Below are 18,650 nucleotides of genomic sequence, written 5' to 3'. Positions count from 1 at the left end.
ATTGTCTAAAAATTAGAGCCAGACTTTCAGGAGTGAAATTAGGAAACCCTTCCACACACACACAGGGTGGGAGGGGTTTGGCACTCTCTCCCGCAAACGGCAATTGATGCTGGGTCAATTGTTAATTTTGAATTGGAGACGGATATGATTTTTGTTACCCAAAGGTATTCAGGGATATGGGCCAAAGGCAGGTATATGGAGTTAGGTCGCAGATCAGCCGTGATCGCATTGAATGGCGAGAGGCCGAATGGCCTGCTCCTACTCCTAGTGCTTATGATTTCATTGAATGGCAGAACAGGCTTGAGGGGCTCAATGGGCTTCTCCTGTACCATCCCAGCTCCAGCCTCCCTTACCTTGACGAAGCACTGGTACTCTTCCTTGTCTTCACTGAAAACCTCAACATCCAGGAACAGCTTCAGCCTGTGGTCGATGGTCTGAAAATCTTCGACGGACAGATTGAACTCCGCACCTGGAGGAGGCAAAAAGTAACTTTTAACCACAAACCTTGCAACGACAGAGAAAAGCGCAAGGGAAATATGTTTTCAAATTAACCATGTGAGATTGTGAAGTGGATGGGCGACATTAATTCCCACATTATAAGTGACTACACTCCAAAAATACTCATTGGTCGTGAAAGGTGCTATAGAAATGCAAGTCTGTCTTTCCTCACATTACTCAATCTGGTCAAGGGCTCAAAGATAGGGGACACAAGTCAAAACAAAATTAGGAGTTAGAAGCAGAAATTTTGCAATATCCCCACCGCTTAACCTGCATTTATATAGAACCTTTAACATCCCCAAGGCACTTTACAAAATTTGACACCGAGCCACATAAGGTGATTAGGACAGGTGACCAAAAGCTTGACCAAAGAGGTCATTTTTCAGGTGCGTCTTAAATGCAAGTCTTTCTTGCGCACAGCAAGCTCCCACAAACAGCAATGTGATCATTTGGTTATTTTTATTACGTTGGTTGAAGGATAAATATTGGCCCCAGGACACCGGGGCGAACTCCCCTGCTCTTCAAAATAGTGGCCGTGGGCTCTTTTACATCCACCCGAGAGAGCAGACGGGGCCCCAGTTTAACGTCTCATCTGAAAGACGGCACCTACGACAGTGCAGCGCTCCCTCAGCACTGCACTGGGAGTGACAGCCTGGATTTATGTGCTCAAGTTCCTGGAGTGGAACGGGTAGTTAGAGAGAAACGATTCGTGCTGGTTGGGGAAACGAGGTCTCGGGGGATAGTTAAAAAAATTAGAGCCAGATTTTTCAGGAGTGAAATTAGGAAACACTTCTACACACAAAGGACAGTAGAGGTTTGGAACTCTCTTCCGTAAACGTGTGCTAAAATTGTTCATTTTAAATCTGAGATTGATAGCTTTTTGTTAACCAAAAGGTATTAAGGGACATGGGCCAAAGGCAGGTATATGGAGTTAGGTCTCAGATCAACCATGAACTTATTGAATGGCGGAACAAGCTCGAGGGGCTGAATGGCCTCCTCCTATCCCTATGTTGATTGAGGTTGGCAGATATTGGTCAGGGCTCCAGGGGAGAACTCCCCTGATTTTCTTTGTAGTGCCGTGGGATCTTTTACGTCCACCTGAGAGCAGACGAGGGCCTCGGTTTACCGTCTCATCCCAAAGACGGCACCTCCAACAGTGCAGCACTCCCTCAGAGTGTCAGCCTAGATTTTATGCGCAAGTCCCTGGAGTGGGTCTTGAACCCACAACCTTCTGACTCAGAGGCGAGAGTGCTGAACATTGAGCCGAATGGACTCCCCTTGCACCAGTTATGCTCGCAAGCGCTGCTACCCCGCTCCCGGGATTCTTGTGCAAGTTATTATTTAAATGGAGAAAGATAGCAAAGTGCTGCAGTGCAGCAGAACCTGGAGGTCCTTGTGCATGAAACACAAAAGGTTAGTATGCAGGTACAGCAAGTGATCAGAACATAAGAACATAAGAACTAGGAACAGGAGTAGGCCATCTAGCCCCTCGAGCCTGCTCCGCTATTCAACAAGATCATGGCTGATCTGACCGTGGACTCAGCTCCACTTACCCGCCCGCTCCCCGTAACCCTTAATTCCCTTATTGGTTAAAAATCTATCCATCTGTGATTTGAATACATTCAATGAGCTAGCCTCAACTGCTTCCTTGGGCAGAGAATTCCACAGATTCACAACCCTCTGGGAGAAGAAATTCCTTCTCAACTCGGTTTTAAATTGGCTCCCCCGTATTTTGAGGCTGTGTCCCCTAGTTCTACTCTCCCCGACCAGTGGAAACAACCTCTCTGCCTCTATCTTGTCGATCCCTTTCATTATTTTAAATGTTTCTATAAGATCACCCCTCATCCTTCTGAACTCCAACGAGTAAAGACCCAGTCTACTCAATCTATCATCATAAGGTAACCCCCTCATCTCCGGAATCAGCCTAGTGAATCGTCTCTGTACCCCCTCCAAAGCCAGTATATCCTTCCTTAAGTAAAGTGACCAAAACTGCACGCAGTACTCCAGGTGCGGCCTCACCAATACCCTGTACAGTTGCAGCAGGACCTCCCTGCTTTTGTACTCCATCCCTCTCGCAATGAAGGCCAACATGCCATTCGCCTTCCTGATTACCTGCTGCACCTGCAAACTAACTTTTTGGGATTCATGCACAAGGACCCCCAGGTCCCCCTGCACCGCAGCATGTTGTAATTTCTCCCCATTCAAATAATATTCCCTTTTACTGTTTTTCTTCCCCCAAGGTGGATGACCTCACACTTTCCGACATTGTATTCCATCTGCCAAACCTTAGCCCATTCGCTTAACCTAGCTAAATCTCTTTGCAGCCTCTCTGTGTCCTCTACACAACCCGCTTTCCCACTAATCTTTGTGTCAGGAAGGCCAATGGAATCTTGGCCTTTATTGCAAAGGGGATGGAGTATAAAAGCAGGGAAGTCTTGCTACAGTTATACAGGGTATTGGTGAGGCCACACTTAGAATACTGCGTGCAGTTTTGGTTTCCATATTTACGAAAGGATATACTTGCTTTGGAGGCAGTTCAAAGAAGGTTCACTCGGTTGATTCCGGGGATGAGGGGGTTGACTTATGAGGAAAGGTTGAGTAGGTTGGGCCTCTACTCATTGGAATTCAGAAGAATGAGAAGTGATCTTATCGAAACGTATAAGATTATGAGGGGGCTTGACAAGGTGGATGCAGAGAGGATTTTCCACTGATGGGGGAGACTAGAACTAGGGGGCATGGTCTTAGAATAAGGGGCCGCCCATTTTCTCCGAGGGTTGTAAATCTGTGGAATTCACTGCCTCACAGAGCTATGGAAGCTGGGACATTGTATAAATTTAAGACAGAGATAGACAGTTTCTTAATTGATAAGGGAATAAGGGGTTATGGGGAGCGGGCGGGGAAGTGGAGCCAAGTCCATGATCCGATCAGCCATGATCGTATTAAATGGCGGAGCAGGCTCGAGGGGCCGTATGGCCTACTCCTGCTCCTATTTCTTATGTTACATAGAAACATGGAAATAGGAGCAATATGATCATGGCTGATCCTCTATCTCAACACCATATTCCCACTTTTTCCCCATACCTCTTGATGCCTTTTGTCCAGAAATCCATCTCCCTCTTAACTATATTCAGTGACTTGGCCTCCACAGCCTTCTGTGGTAGAGAATTCCACAGGTTCACCACCCTCTGAGTGAAAACATTTCTCCTCATCTCAGTCCTAAATTTCCTACCCCATATCCTGAGACTGTGACCCCTTGTTCTAGACTTCCCAGCCCCAGGGAAACATCCTCCCCGCATCCAGTCTGTCCAACCCGGTCAGAATTTTATACGTTTCAATGAGATCCCCTCTCATTCTTCTAAACTCTAGTGAATACAGGCCGAGTCGACCCAATCTCTCCTCATACCACAGTCCTGCTATCCCAGGAATCAGTCTGGTGAACCTTCGTTGCAGTCTCTCTATGGCAAGTATATCCTTTTTTAGGTAAGGAGACTAAAACTGCACACAATACTCCAGGTGTGGTCTCACCAAGGCCCTGTATAACTGGAGTAAGACATCCTTGCTCCTGTACTCAAATCCTCTTGCAATGAAGGCCAACATACCATTTGCCTTCCTAACTGCTTGCTGCACCATGTCTGCTTTCAGTGACTGGTGTACAAGGACACCCAGGTCCCTCTGTACATCGACATTTTCCAAGCTATCATTTAAATAATACTTTGTCCTTATGTTTTTCCGACCAAAGTGGATAACTTCACATTTATCCACATTACACTGCATCTGCCATGTGTTTGCCCACTCACTCAACCTATCTAAATCACCTTGCAGTGTCTTTGCATCCCCCTCACAACTCACAATCCCACCTAGTTTTGTGTCGTCAGCAAACTTGGAAATATTACATTTGGTTCCATCATCCAAATCATTTATATATATTGTGAATAGCTGGGGCCCCAGCACTGATCCCTGTGGTACCCCACTAGTCACTGCACAACACCCCGAAAAAGACCCGTTTATTGCTACTCTCTGTTTCCTGTCAGTTAATCAATTTTCAATCCAGGCCAGTATATTACCCCCAATCCTATGTGCTTTAATTTTGCACATTAACCTTTTATGTGGGACTTTATCAAAGGCCTTCTGAAAATCCAAATACACTACATCCACTGGTTCTCCCTTATCTATTCTATCAGTTACATCCTCAAAAAACTCTAAGTTTGTGAAACATGATTTTCCTTTCATAAATCCATGTTGATTCCTACTGACCTTTGCTGGGTCCGGAGGTATTGTCCCCGCACTCTGAGCACGGTGAGCTGGGCACGGGCGTGGACCCCGCGGGCGTGCCGTAGCGGTAGCTCCAGGTCAGGCTCCCGCTGTGAGAGGCGGCGCTCCCCCGCGGGGTGGCGGCGCTGCCGTACAGGCCCGGGCTGGAGCCGGCCGGCTGGAGCGCTGTCTCCGAGACGTCAGCCGGCACCCCCGGCCTGGGGTCAGCCTCCCCCGACGAGCTGTCCGACAGCCGGCTGCCTCCCCGCGCGCTGCTGCTGCTGCAGCTCTGGTCGCACTCGAAGTAGAAGCTGGCGCTCTTGCCGGTGGTGGCGGCCAAAGCAAAGGAGGACGAGGAGCTCTCGGTGTCCGCGCCCGGCGGGACGGCTGCTCCGTCGCCCGACACCCCCGGCCCGGCCTCCAAACCGGCCCTGCTCGGCGACTCCATGCTCTGCGGGAACGGAAACAAAAGCATCCCGTGGGTTACACAGCATTTACAGCAACGAGACAAGACATTCGGCCTGACTGGTCCGTGTTCTCCAACACCAGCCTCCTGCCACCCTACTTCATCAAATCCTGGAACAACAATTAGGAGCAGGAGTCGGCCATTCGGCCCCTCGAGCCTGCTCCACCAATGAGATCATGGCTGATCTTCGATCTCAACTCCACTTTCCTGCCCAATCCCCATATGCCAAGATTCCCTTAATATTCAAAAATCTATCAATCTCCGTCTTGAATATACTCAACGACTGAGCTTCCACAGCCCTCTGGGGCAGAGAATTCCAAAGATTCACCACCCTCTGAGAGAAGAAGTTTCTCCTCATCTCAGTCCTAAATGATCGACCCCTTATCCTGAGACTGTGACCCCTGGTTCTAGACTCCCCAGCCCGGGGGAAACACCCTCCCTGCATCTACCCTGTCAAGCCCTGTAAGAATTCTGTATCTTTCAATGAGATCACCTCTCATTCTTCTAAACTCGAGAATACAGGCCTAGTCTGCTCAATCTCTCCTCATAGGACAATCCCCCCATCCCAGGAATCAGTCTGGTGAACCTTCACTGCACTCCCTCTATGGCAAGTATATCCTTCCTTAGGCAACGAGACCAAAACTACCACCATATCCTTGTATTCCTTTCTCTCTCATATGCTTATCCAACTTCCCCTTAAATATACATCAATGATCTAGACTTGAATGTTGGGGGTATGATTAAGAAGTTTGAAGATGACACTAAAACAGGCTGTATGGTTGATAATGAAGAAGAAAGCTGTAGACTACAGGAAGATATCAATGGACTGGTCAGATGGGCAGAACAGAGGCAAATGGAATTCAATCTGGAGAAGTGTGAGGTAATGCATTTGGGGAGGGCTAACAAGGAAAGGGAATACACATTAAATGGTAGGACACTGAGAAGTGTAGAGGAACAAATGGACCTGGGAGTACAGGTCCACAGATCCCTGAAGGTAGCAGGCCAGGTGGATAAGGTGGTTAAGATACATACGGGATACTTGCCTTTATTAGCCGAGGCATAGAATACAAGGGCAGGGAGGTTATGCTTGAACTGTATAAAACACTGGTTAGGCCACAGCTGGAGTACTGCGTGCAGTTCTGGTCACCACATTACAGGAAGGATGTGATTGCACTGGAGAGGGTGCAGAGGAGGTTTACGAGGATGTTGCCGGGACTGGAGAATCTAAGCTATGAGGACAGATTGGATCGGCAGAGGAAGCAACAACCAGGGGACATAGATTTAAAGGAATTGGGGGGAGGTTTTGAGGGTATTTGAGGGGAAATTTCTTCACCCAGAGGGTGGTAGAGGCAGAAACCTGGGTGTGCACCTGCAGGGTTACAGACCAAGAGCTGGAAAGTGGGATTAGGTAGACAGCCTCCTGTTGGCCGCACAGACACGACGGGCCAAAATGGCCTCCTTCCGTGCTGTAAACTTCTACGATTATGAAATGCATCGATGCTAGTCGCCTCAACCCCTCCCTGTGGCAGCGAGTTCCACATTCTCACCGCTCTCCGGGTAAAGAGGTTTCTCCTGAATTCCCCATTGGATATATTCATGACACTCGTATATTGATGGCCCCTAGTTCTGGTCTCCCTCCACAGGTGGAAATGTATTCTCGACATCTACCCTATCGAACCCCTTTCATAATCTAGAGAGAAGAGCTCCAGCCTCTTCAATCATTCCTGATAGGTACAACCTTCAGTTATGGTATTGTTCTACACAAATATTTTTGCACCTTCACCAGTGCCTCGATAAACTTTATGACCGGAATTGTGTACAGTGACGGCAAGTGTGGTCGAACTAAGGTCCTTTCCATCAGACTCGAGATCATCCAAAACTCACGGCCCCGTGTCCTAACTCACACCCAGTCCCACTCACCCATCACCCACTGTGCCCCGTGTCCTAACTCACACCGAGTCCCGCTCACCCATCACCCACTGTGCCCCGTGTCCTAACTCACACCGAGTCCCGCTCACCCATCACCCACTGTGCCCCGTGTCCTAACTCACACCGAGTCCCGCTCACCCATCACCCACTGTGCCCCGTGTCCTAACTCACACCGAGTCCCGTTCACCCATCACCCACTGTGCCCCGTGTCCTAACTCACACCGAGTCCCGCTCACCCATCACCCACTGTGCCCCGTGTCCTAACTCACACCCAGTCCCGCTCACCCATCACCCCCTGTGCTCACTGCCCCGTGTCCTAACTCACACCGAGTCCCGCTCACCCATCACCCCCTGTGCTCACTGCCCCGTGTCCTAACTCACACCCAGTCCCACTCACCCATCACCCCCTGTGCTCGCTGCCCCGTGTCCTAACTCACACCCAGTCCCACTCACCCATCACCCCCTGTGCTCGCTGCCCCGTGTCCTAACTCACACCCAGTCCCACTCACCCATCACCCACTGTGCCCCGTGTCCTAACTCACACCGAGTCCCGCTCACCCATCACCCACTGTGCCCCGTGTCCTAACTCACACCGAGTCCCGCTCACCCATCACCCACTGTGCCCCGTGTCCTAACTCACACCGAGTCCCGTTCACCCATCACCCACTGTGCCCCGTGTCCTAACTCACACCGAGTCCCGCTCACCCATCACCCACTGTGCCCCGTGTCCTAACTCGCACCGAGTCCCACTCACCCATCACCCCCTGTGCTCACTGCCCCGTGTCCTAACTCACACCCAGTCCCACTCACCCATCACCCCCTGTGCTCACTGCCCCGTGTCCTAACTCGCACCGAGTCCCGCTCACCCATCACCCCCTGTGCTCACTGCCCCGTGTCCTAACTCACACCCAGTCCCGCTCACCCATCACCCCCTGTGCTCACTGCCCCGAGTCCCACTCACCCATCACCCACTGTGCTCACTGCCCCGTGTCCTAACTCGCACCAAGTCCCACTCACCCATCACCCACTGTGCTCACTGCCCAGTGTCCTAACTCGCACCCAGTCCCGCTCACCCATCACCCCCTGTGCTCACTGCCCCGTGTCCTAACTCACACCCAGTCCCGCTCACCCATCACCCCCTGTGCTCACTGCCCCGAGTCCCACTCACCCATCACCCACTGTGCTCACTGCCCCGTGTCCTAACTCGCACCAAGTCCCACTCACCCATCACCCACTGTGCTCACTGCCCAGTGTCCTAACTCGCACCAAGTCCCACTCACCCATCACCCCCTGTGCTCACTGCCCCGTGTCCTAACTCACACCGAGTCCCGCTCACCCATCACCCAGTGTTCGCTGACCTACATTGGCTCCCGGTTAAGCAACACCTTGATTTTACAATCTAATTTTCAAATCCCTCCATGGCCTCACCCCTCTCCATCTCTAATCTCCTCCAGCCTCCCGAGATCTCTGCGCTCCTCTAATTCTGCCCTCCGAGACGTCTGGTGGTTGTGAAAGCCACAGTATAAATGCAAGTCTTTCTTTCTCTGCTCATAATCGAACCCTTGGAGCCAGGGGGGTGACATTCTGGCGCACCTGGGCACGCAACGTGCAGCCCTCCAAAACCTCTCTTCCTCCTGATCCGCACGGGCTCCCGACTCTCTTAACCAGACAGTGGAATTCGGGACGCGTGACTCACCTTCAAGCTCCCAGCGGGGTCGCCGCCCGCAAAGGCGGTCTTCAGCTTGTCCGCCTTTAGGGCCTCGTCCTCGGGAAGCACGGGCGTGCTGGTGCGTGTCTCCATCTTGGTCGGCAGCATGATCACCAGGTTGCTGGTGCACTTGGGGCAGGTGGGGGAGGCCTTCGAGGGTTCCTCGACTACCGGGGGAAGGGGGGGAAAAAAAAAAAAACACAACACGAGTCACGTCACGGAGGTCAGGGCAGGGCGGGTGTCCGATCCAATCGCCGCCGGGCGGTCAGTGGGAACGGCGGGTCGCTCCGTATTTCAAAGCACATTTCACGAAGACAAGACTGATTACAACAACAACTTGCATTTATAGAGTGCCTGCAACGTGGTAAAACGGCCCAAGTTGCTTCTCTCAGGAGCGTAATCAAGCAAAGTTTGACACCGTCCGGTGAAACACTTCGTATTTTTGTTGTTTGTATATAATACTCCAGCCACAAGACCGCCCCCTCGTGTGACAAGATAAGCATTTGCGGCTGAATAAAGAAATCCTGGGTAAACCGGAAACCCTATCGTGTTTTGTGTTTGGTTTCGAACCAAATCTTGTTAAACAATCGTTTGAAGTTGCATCTCCCGCGCTTGCACGGGAAGGTGCCGTGGGAAGGGGAGGGAGTGCTGGGGGTGACTGAGAAATGGACCAGGGGGGTCATGGAGGGAGCAGTCCCTTCGGAACGTTGAGAGGGGAGGGGAGGGGAAGATGCGATTGGTAGTGGGGTCACGCTGGAGGTTGCGGAAATGGCGGAGGATGATCCGTTGAACGTGGAGGCTGGTGGGGTGAAAGGTGAGGACAAGGGGAGCCCTGTCGTGGTTCTAGGAGGGAGGGGAAGGGGTGAGAACAGAAGTGTGGGGAACGGACCACGGTCAGGGGCCATGTTAAGCACGGCGGAGGGGAATCCTTGGTTGAGGAAAAAGGAAGACATGTCAGAGGCACGAGTGTGAAAGGTGGCATCGTCAGAGCAGTTGCGATGGAGATGGAGAAACTGGGAGAATGTAACGGAGTCCTTACAGGAAGCCGGGTGGGAGGAAGGGGAGTCCAGGAAGCTGTGGGAGTCAGTGGGCTTACAGTGGACGCTGGTCGATAGCCTATCTCCAGAGATGGAGACGGAGAAGTCGAGGAAGGGGAGGGAAGAGTCGGAGAGGAGGAAAGGGTGGAAATTGGATGTAAAGTGAATGAAATTTTCCAGTTCAGGGCGTGAGCAGGAAACGGCACCGATACAGTCATCAATGTACCGGAAAAAGAGGTGAGGGAGGGGACCCGAGTAGGACTGGAACAAAGAATGTTCCACATGTCCCACAAAAGGGCAGATATAGCTAGGGCTCATGTGGGTTCCCATAGCAACACCTCTAATTTGGAGGAAGTGAGTGGAGTCAACGGAAAAGTTGTTCAATGTGAGAACACGTTCAGCCAGGGAGGTGGTGGATGGGGACTGGTGGGGCCTCTGCTCAAGGAAGAAGCGGAGCAGAGAAACATAGAAAATAGGTGCAGGAGTAGGCCATTCGGCCCTTCGAGCCTGCACCACCATTCAATATAATCATGGCTGATCATTCACCTCAGTACCCCTTTCCTGCTTTCTCTCCATACCCCTTGATCCCTTTAGTTGTAAGGGCCATATCTAACTCCCTCTTGAATATATCCAATGAACTGGCATCAACAACACTCTGCGGCAGGGAATTCCATAGGTTAGCAACTCTCTGAGTGAAGAAGTTTCTCCTCATCTGTCCTAAATGGCCTATCCCTTATCCTTAGACTGTGACCTCTAGTTCTGGACTTCCCCAACATCGGGAACATTCTTCCTGCATCTAACCTGTCCAGTCCCGTCAGAATTTTATATGCTTCTATGAGCTCCCCTCTCATCCTTCTAAACTCCAGTGAATACAGGCCCAGTCGATCCAGTCTCTCCTCATACGTCAGTCCTGCGATCCCAGGAATCAGTCTGGTGAACCTTCACTGCACTCCCTCAATAGCAAGAACGTCCTTCCTCAGATTAGACGACCAAAACTGAACACAATATTCCAGGTGAAGCCTCACCAAGGCCCTGTACAATTGCAGTAAGACCTCCCTGCTCCTATACTCAAATCCTCTAGCTATGAAGGCCAACATACCATTTGCCTTCTTCACCGCCTGCTGTACCTGCATGCCAACTTTCAATGACTGATGTACTATGACACCCAGGTCTCGTTGCATCTCCCCTTTTCCTAATCTGCCGCCATTCAGATAATATTCTGCCTTCGTGTTTTTGCCCCCAAAGTGGATAACCTCACATTTATCCACATTATACTGCATCTGCCATGCATTTGCCCACTCACCTAACCTGTCCAAGTCACCCTGCAGCCTCTTAGCGTCCTCCTCACAGCTCACACCACCACCCACCTTAGTGTCATCTGCAAACTTGGGAGATATTACACTCAATTCCTTCATCTAAATCATTAATGTATATTGTAAATAGCTGGGGTCCCAGCACTGAACCCTGCGGCACTCCACTAGTCACTGCCTGCCATTCTGAAAAGGACCCGTTTATCCCAACTCTCTGCTTCCTGTCTGCCAACCAGTTCTCTATCCATGTCAGTACATTACCCCCAATACCATGTGCTTTAATTTTGCACACCAATCTCTTGTGCAGGACCTTGTCAAAGGCCTTTTGAAAGTCCAAATAGACCACATCCACTGGTTCTCCCTTGTCCACTCTACCAGTTACATCCTCAAAAACTTCCAGAAGATTTGTCAAGCATGATTTCCCCTTCATAAATCCATGCTGACTTGGACCGATCCCGTCACTGCTTTCCAAATGTGCTGTTATTTCATCTTTAATAATTGATTCCAACATTTTCCCCACTACTGATATCAGGCTCACCGGTCTATAATTACCCGTTTTCTCTCTCCCTCCTTTTAAAAAAAAAGTGGTGTTACATTAGCTACCCTCCAGTCCATAGGAACTGATCCAGAGTCGATAGATTGTTGGAAAATGATCACCAATACATCCACTATTTCTAGGGCCACTTCCTTAAGTACTCTGGGATGCAGACTATCAGGCCCCGGGGATTTATAGGCCTTCAATCCTATCAATTTCCCTAACACAATTTCCCGCCTACTAAGGATTTCCTTCAGTTCCTCCTTCTCACTAGACCCTCGGTCCCCTAGTATTTCCGGAAAGTTATTTGTGTCTTCCCTCGTGAAGACAGAATAAAGTATTTGTTCAATTGGTCTGTCATTTCTTTGTTCCCCATTATAAATTCACCTGATTCTGACTGCAAGGGACCTACGTTTGTCTTCACTAATCTTTTTCTCTTCACATATCTATAGAAGCTTTTGCAGTCAGTTTTTATGTTCCCAGCAAGCTTCCTCTCATACTCTATTTTCCCTCTCCTAATTAAACCCTTTGTCCTCCTCTGCTGGATTCTAAATTTCTCCCAGTCCTCAGGTTTGCTGCTTTTTCTGGCCAATTTTTATGCCTCTTCCTTGGATTTAACACTATCCCTAATTTCCCTTGTTAGCCACAGTTGAGCCACCTTCCCCGTTTTATTTTTACTCCAGACAGGGATGTACAACTGTTGAAGTTCATCCATGTGATCTTTAAATATTTGCCATTGCCTATCCACCATCAACCCTTTAAGTATCACTCGCCAGGCTATTCTATCCAATTCACGTCTCATACCATCGAAGTTACCTTTCCTTAAGTTCAGGACCCTAGTCTCTGAATTAACTGTGCCACTCTCCATCTTAAAGAATTCTACCATATTATGGTCACTCTTCCCCAAGGGGACTCGCACAAGATTGCTAATTAGTCCCCTCTCATTACACATCACCCAGTCTAGGATGGCCAGCTCTCTGGTTGGTTCCTCGACATATTGGTCTAGAAAACCATCCCTAATACACTCCAGGAAATCCTCCTCCACCGCATTGCTACCAGTTTGGTTAGCCCAATCAATATGTAGATTAAAGTCGCCCATGATAACTGCTGTACCTTTATTGCACGCATCCCTAATTTCTTGTTTGATGCTGTCCCAAACCTCACTACTACTGTTTGGTGGTCTGTACACAACTCCCACGAGCGTTTTCTGCCCTTTGGTATTCTCTAGTTCCACCCATACTGATTCCACATCATCCAAACTAATGTCCTTCCTGAGGCCATCCTGGTGGGGGTTGGAAGTGTAGAGGGATTGGCCGTCCATGGTGAAAAGGAGACGGTTGGGGCCGGGAAACTGGAAACTGTTGAAGTGACGGAGGTTGTCAGAGTCGTCGCGGATGTAGGTGGGAAGAGAGTGGACAAGGAGAAAAAAAAAAGAGTTGAGACAGGAAGGAATAAGTTCTGTGGGGCAAGAACAGGCTGAACCGGGGAAGTCCTGTTTGTGGATCTTGGGAAGGAGGGAGAAGCGGGTTGTGCGGGGTTGGGCAACTATGAGGTTGGTGGCTGTGGAGGGAAGATCTCCAGAGGACATAAGAACATAAGAAATAGGAGCAGGAGTCGGCCATTTGGCCCCTCGGGCCTGCTCCGCCATTCAATAAGATCATGGCTGATCCGATCATGGACTCAGCTCCACTTCCCCGCCCGTTCCCCATAACCCTTTACTCCCTTATCGCTCAAAAATCTGTCTATCTCCACCTTAAATATATTCAATGACCCAGCCTCCACAGCTCTCTGGGGAAGAGAATTCCACAGATTTACAACCCTCAGAGAAGAAATTCCTCCTCTTCAGTTTTAAATGGGCGGCCCCTTATTCTGAAATTATGCCCTCTAGTTCTAGATTTCCCCACGAGGAGATAGACAGTTTCTTAACCGATAAGGGAATAAGGGATTATGGGGAGCGGGCGGGGAAGTGGACCTGAGTCCATGATTGGATCAGCCATGATCGTATTGAATGGTGGAGCAGGCTCGAGGGGCCATATGGCCGACTCCTGTTCCTATTTCTTATGTTATGTTTTTATCCTCTCTGCATCTACCCTGTCAAGCCCCCTCAGAATCTTGTATGTTTCAGTAAGATCACCTCTCATTCTTCTAAACTCTTAATGATTATAGACCCAATCTGACAAGGCCATGACGGTCTGGGAAACGATGGCTTGATGTTCGATAGTAGGGTCATGGTCCAGGGGGAGGGAGGAGGAGGTGTCCACAGAGTTGGCGTTCAGCCTCCACAAGGTAGAAATCAATTCGCCAAGCAACAGCACCACCCTTGTCAGCGGGTTTAGTGATGATGTTGGGGTTGGATCCGAGTGAGCGGAGTGCTGCAAGTTCAGAGGGAGGGAGGGAGGGTTGGAGTGCGTGAGAGGAGCAGAGAAATTGAGATGGCTGATGTCCCGTCGGCAGTTTGCAATGAAAAGATCTGGAGAGGGCAAGGGGCCAGAGGGAGGGGTTCAGATAGAGCGAGAGTTTGCGGTCTCCTGCCCATCACCACCACCACACAGATTTAACTGACCATTCGCCTCATCGCTGCTCTTGGGATTTTGCTGTGTGCAATCTGACTGTCCTGTTGAGCTACGGAACAGTGACTTGTATGTGAAGCACTGAGGTGTGATGAGGGACCAGATTAGCCTTTGGCTCACAGCATTGGAAGGCAGTGAGCTACCCCCACCTGGTGGCACTACACAGAACTGCAGCAGTGCAGTCTGCATTCCTGTCCCGCGGGCAAGGAGAGAGAGAGAGAGAGAGAGAGAGAGAGAGAGAGAGAGAGAGAGAGAGAGAGAGAGAGAGAGAGAGAGAAAAAGAAAAGGGGCTGACACAGCTGGGAAACTCTACTTTGAAAGCAGGGAAAGCTGGGACAAGCCATAACCAAGCCCGTGCTGTCTCACCACTGCACTGTGCTGGCTACCCTCAGCCAGACAGCTATAATTGGGCTTAGTGTATCTGGATTGCACGAGAGTCGGCCATTCGGCCCCTCGAGTCTGCTCCGCCATTCAATAAGATCATGGCTGATCTTCGACCTCAACTCCACTTTCCCGCCCGATCCCCATATCCCTCGGTTCCCCGAGAGTCCAAAAATCTATCGATCTCAGCCTTGAATATACTCAACGACTCAGCATCCACAGCCCTCTGGAGCAGAGAATTCCAAAGATTCACCACCCTCTGAGTGAAGAAATTCCTCCTCATCTCAGTCCTAAATGGCCGACCTCTTATCCTGAGACTGTGCCCCCTAGTTCTAGACTCCCCAGCCCCGGGGGAAACACCCTCTCAGCATCTACCCTGTCAATGCCCCTCAGAATCTTATTTGTTTCAATGAGATCACCTCTCATTCTGCTAAACTCCAGAGGGTATCGGCCCAACCTACTCAATCGCTCCTCATAGGGCATCCCTCTCATCGAGGGATTCACCCTCTCATAAGAACACAATAGGAGCAGGAGTCGGCCACACGGCCCCTTGGGTCTGCATGGGGACATATGGCCTCGTGAACCTCCGTTGCACCAGCTCAAAGGAAAGTATATCCCCCCTGAGATAAGGAGACCCAAACTGTGCCCAGTGCTCCAGGTGTATTCGTTAATAGCTGCCTGCGCAGTTAATTCGTCCATCTTATTACGAATACTCCTCACATTGAGGCACAGAGCCTTCAGGCTTGTCTTTTTAACACACTTTGTCCCTTTAGACTTTTGCTGCAATGTGGCCCTTTTTGATTTTTGCCTTGGGTTTCTCTGCCCTCCACTTCTCCTTTTCTTCTTTCTATCTTTTGCTTCTGCCCCCATTTTATTTCCCTCTGTCTCCCTGCAAAGGTTCCCATCCCCCTGCCATATTAGTTTAACCCCTCCCCAACAGCACTAGTAAACACTCCCCCTGGAACATTGGTTCCGGTCCTACCCAGGTGCAGACCGTCCGGTTTGTACTGGTCCCACCTCCCCCAGAACCGGTTCCAATGTCCCAGGAATTTGAATCCCTCCCTGCTGCACCACTCCTCGAGCCACGTATTCATCTGAGCTATCCTGCGATTCCTACTCTGACTAGCACGTGGCACTGGTAGCAATCCTGAGATTACTACCTTTGAGGTTCTAAGAGGCCTATAAAAGGCCCAGAAGTTCGAGGAGCGGTGAGCCGGCAGACCTACAAAAGGCCCGAGAGTTCGAGGAGCCAGCTGGTACAGGGGCAGAAGGCAAACAAAGAAGTAGAAAGAAATCAAAGGGTGACATCACAGCCAAGCGGCTAAGTGATTGGCTGGTGGATTGGTGAGTATTTAATCTTTTTTTCTTCTTTTTATTTCCTTATCAGATTAGGAAAAGGGAAGGTGCAATGAGACCTGGATGTCATGGTACATCAGTCATTGAAAGTTGGCATGCAGGTACAGCAGGCGGTGAAGGCAGCAAATGGCATGTTGGCCTTCATAGCTAGGGGATTTGAGTATAGGAGCAGGGAGGTCTTACTGCAGCTGTACAGGGCCTTAGTGAGGCCTCACCTGGAATAGTGTGTTCAATTTTAGTCTCCTAATCTGAGGAATGACATTCTTGCTATTGAGGGAGTGCAGCGAAGGTTCACCAGACTGATTCACGGGATGGCTGGACTGTCATATGAGTAGAAACTGGATCAACTGGCCCTATATTCACTGGAGTTTAGAAGAGTGAGAGGGAATCTCGTCGAAACATATAAAATTCTGACGGGACTGGACAGGTTAGATGCAGGAAGAATATTCCTGATGTTGGGGAAGTCCAGAACCCGGGGTCACAGTCTAAGGATAAGGGGTAAGCCATTTAGGACTGAGATGAGGAGAAACTTCTTAACTCAGAGAGTTGTTAACCTGTGAAATTCTCTTCCGCAGAAAGTTGTTGATGCCAGTTCGTTGGATATATTCAAGAGGGAGTTAGATATGGACCTCACGGCTAAAGGGAGTGAGGGGTATGGAGAGAAAGCAGGAAAGAGGTACTAAGGGAATGATCAGCCATGATCATATTGAATGGTGGTGCAGGCTCGAAGGACCGAATGGCCAACTCCTGCACCTATTTTCTATGTCTCATCAAAGGCCCTGTACAATTGCAGTAGGAGTTCCTTACTCTTGTACTCCACGTAATAAAGACCAACATGTAATTTGCCTTACTAACTGCTTGCTGTACCTGCATGCTAACTGTGTTTCTTCTGCTCGTACTCCCAAATCTCTCAACACCAATATTTCATAGTTTCTCAGCATATTAAAAACATCTGCTTTTGTGTTTCATGCACAACGACCCCCAGGTCCCTCTGTACTGCAGCACTGCAATTTTTCGCCGTTTATTATAATTTGCTTTTCTATTATTTCTGCCAAGTGAATAACCTCACATTTCCCCACATTATATTCCATCTGTCACCATATTGCCCACTCACTTACCCTGTCTATATCCCTTTGTGTCCTCCTCACAGCTAACTCTCTCACCTCAGAGATGATCTTATTGAATGGCGCTGCAGGCTCGAGGAGCCATATGGCCGACTCCTGCTCCTAATTCTCATGTTATCATCAGAGGCAGTCCCTCGGAGTCGAGGATGACTTGCTTCCACACTAAAAAATGAGTTCTCTGGTGACTGAAGAGTCCAATGTGGGATCAACAGTCCCTGTCACAGGTGGGACAGACAGTGGTTGAGGGAAGGGGAGGGTGGGACTGGTTTGCCGCACGCTCCTTCCGCTGCCTGCACTTGGTTTCTGCATGCTCTCGGCGACGAGACTCGAGGTGCTCAGCGCCCTCCCGGATGCACTTCCTCCACTTAGGGCGGTCTTTGGCCAGGGACTCCCAGGTGTCGGTGGGGATGTTGCACTTTATCAGGGAGGCTTTGAGGGCGTCCCTGTAACGTTTCTTCTGCCCACTTGGGGCTCGCCGGCCGTGTCAGAGTGCTTGTTTTGGGAGTCTCGTTCCAACTTTATATCGTCAGCAAACTTAGAAACATCACACTCGGTCCCTTCATCAGTCATTAACAGAGATTGTAAATAGCTGGGGCCCCAGCAACGATCCCTGCAGCACCCCACGAGTTACCGGGTACGGTAGCACAGTGGTTATGTTACTGAACGAGTAATCCTCTATCCATGCTAACATTTTACCCCCAACCCTGGACTGAGACCCGAGTTCAAATCCCACCACGGCAACTGGGGAATTTAAATTCAGTTAATTAGTAAATAATTCAGTAAAAGCCAGCGTCAGTAATGGTAACCATGAAACAACCGGATTGTTGTAAAAACCCATCTGGTTTCACTAATGTCCTTTACGGAAGGAGATCTGCCGTCCTTACCCGGTCTGGTCTATATGTGACTTCAGACCCACAGCAATGTGGTTGGCTCTTAACTGCCCTCTGAAATGGCCCAGTGAGACACTCCGTTGGACCAAACCGCTACAAAAAGAACGGCGGTTTAAGGCGGCTCACCACCACCTTCGAGAGGCAATTAGGGATGGGCAATAAATACCGGCCTGGGAATGAATTAATTTTTTTTTTTTTTAAAAAACAGCCGACCAATCTGAAAATGACCGTTTATCCCGACTGTTTTCTGTCCATTAACTAATCCTCCATCCATGCTAACATTTAACCCCCAAACCCTATCTTGCACAACAACCTTTTATGTGGTACCTTCTCGAATGCCTCGGGAAGGTGGGAGTGAGGAAAACAACTTGTATTTACAAAGCACCTTTAACGTAGTGAAATGTCCCAAGGTGCCTCACAGGAGGGTTGTGCGACTTAGTGTCATTTTTGTCGCATAAGTAGAAATAAGAGCTGGTGAGTTATGTTTTAAGGAACGTCTTGAAGGAGGAGAGAGAGGTAGAGAGGCGGAGAGGTTTAGGGAGGGAGTTCCAGAGCTTGGGGCCCAGGCAACAGAAGGCACGGCCACCGATGGTGG

At 49.8% G+C, this 18,650-nt stretch overlaps 1 protein-coding gene across 1 annotated transcript in view; it reads right to left on the bottom strand.

Annotated features, from left to right (window-relative positions):
- The window catches only part of stk11ip (serine/threonine kinase 11 interacting protein), a 194,639-nt gene that overhangs the window by 65,083 nt on the left and 110,906 nt on the right, over positions 1-18,650 (bottom strand). The window contains exons 18-20 of the mRNA XM_070875140.1: positions 8,841-9,019; positions 4,753-5,200; positions 354-469 (exon numbers count right to left, since the gene is read on the bottom strand). Of these exons, the coding sequence (XP_070731241.1) occupies positions 354-469; positions 4,753-5,200; positions 8,841-9,019 (743 nt within the window). The remainder of the gene's footprint in view (positions 1-353; positions 470-4,752; positions 5,201-8,840; positions 9,020-18,650) is intronic.

Source organism: Pristiophorus japonicus, chromosome 3 (assembly GCF_044704955.1).
Source record: "Pristiophorus japonicus isolate sPriJap1 chromosome 3, sPriJap1.hap1, whole genome shotgun sequence".
Lineage (NCBI taxonomy): Eukaryota > Metazoa > Chordata > Chondrichthyes > Pristiophoridae > Pristiophorus > Pristiophorus japonicus.
The sequence above is the reverse complement of the archived record's forward strand: the minus strand, read 5'-3'. Positions and strand labels throughout refer to the sequence as shown.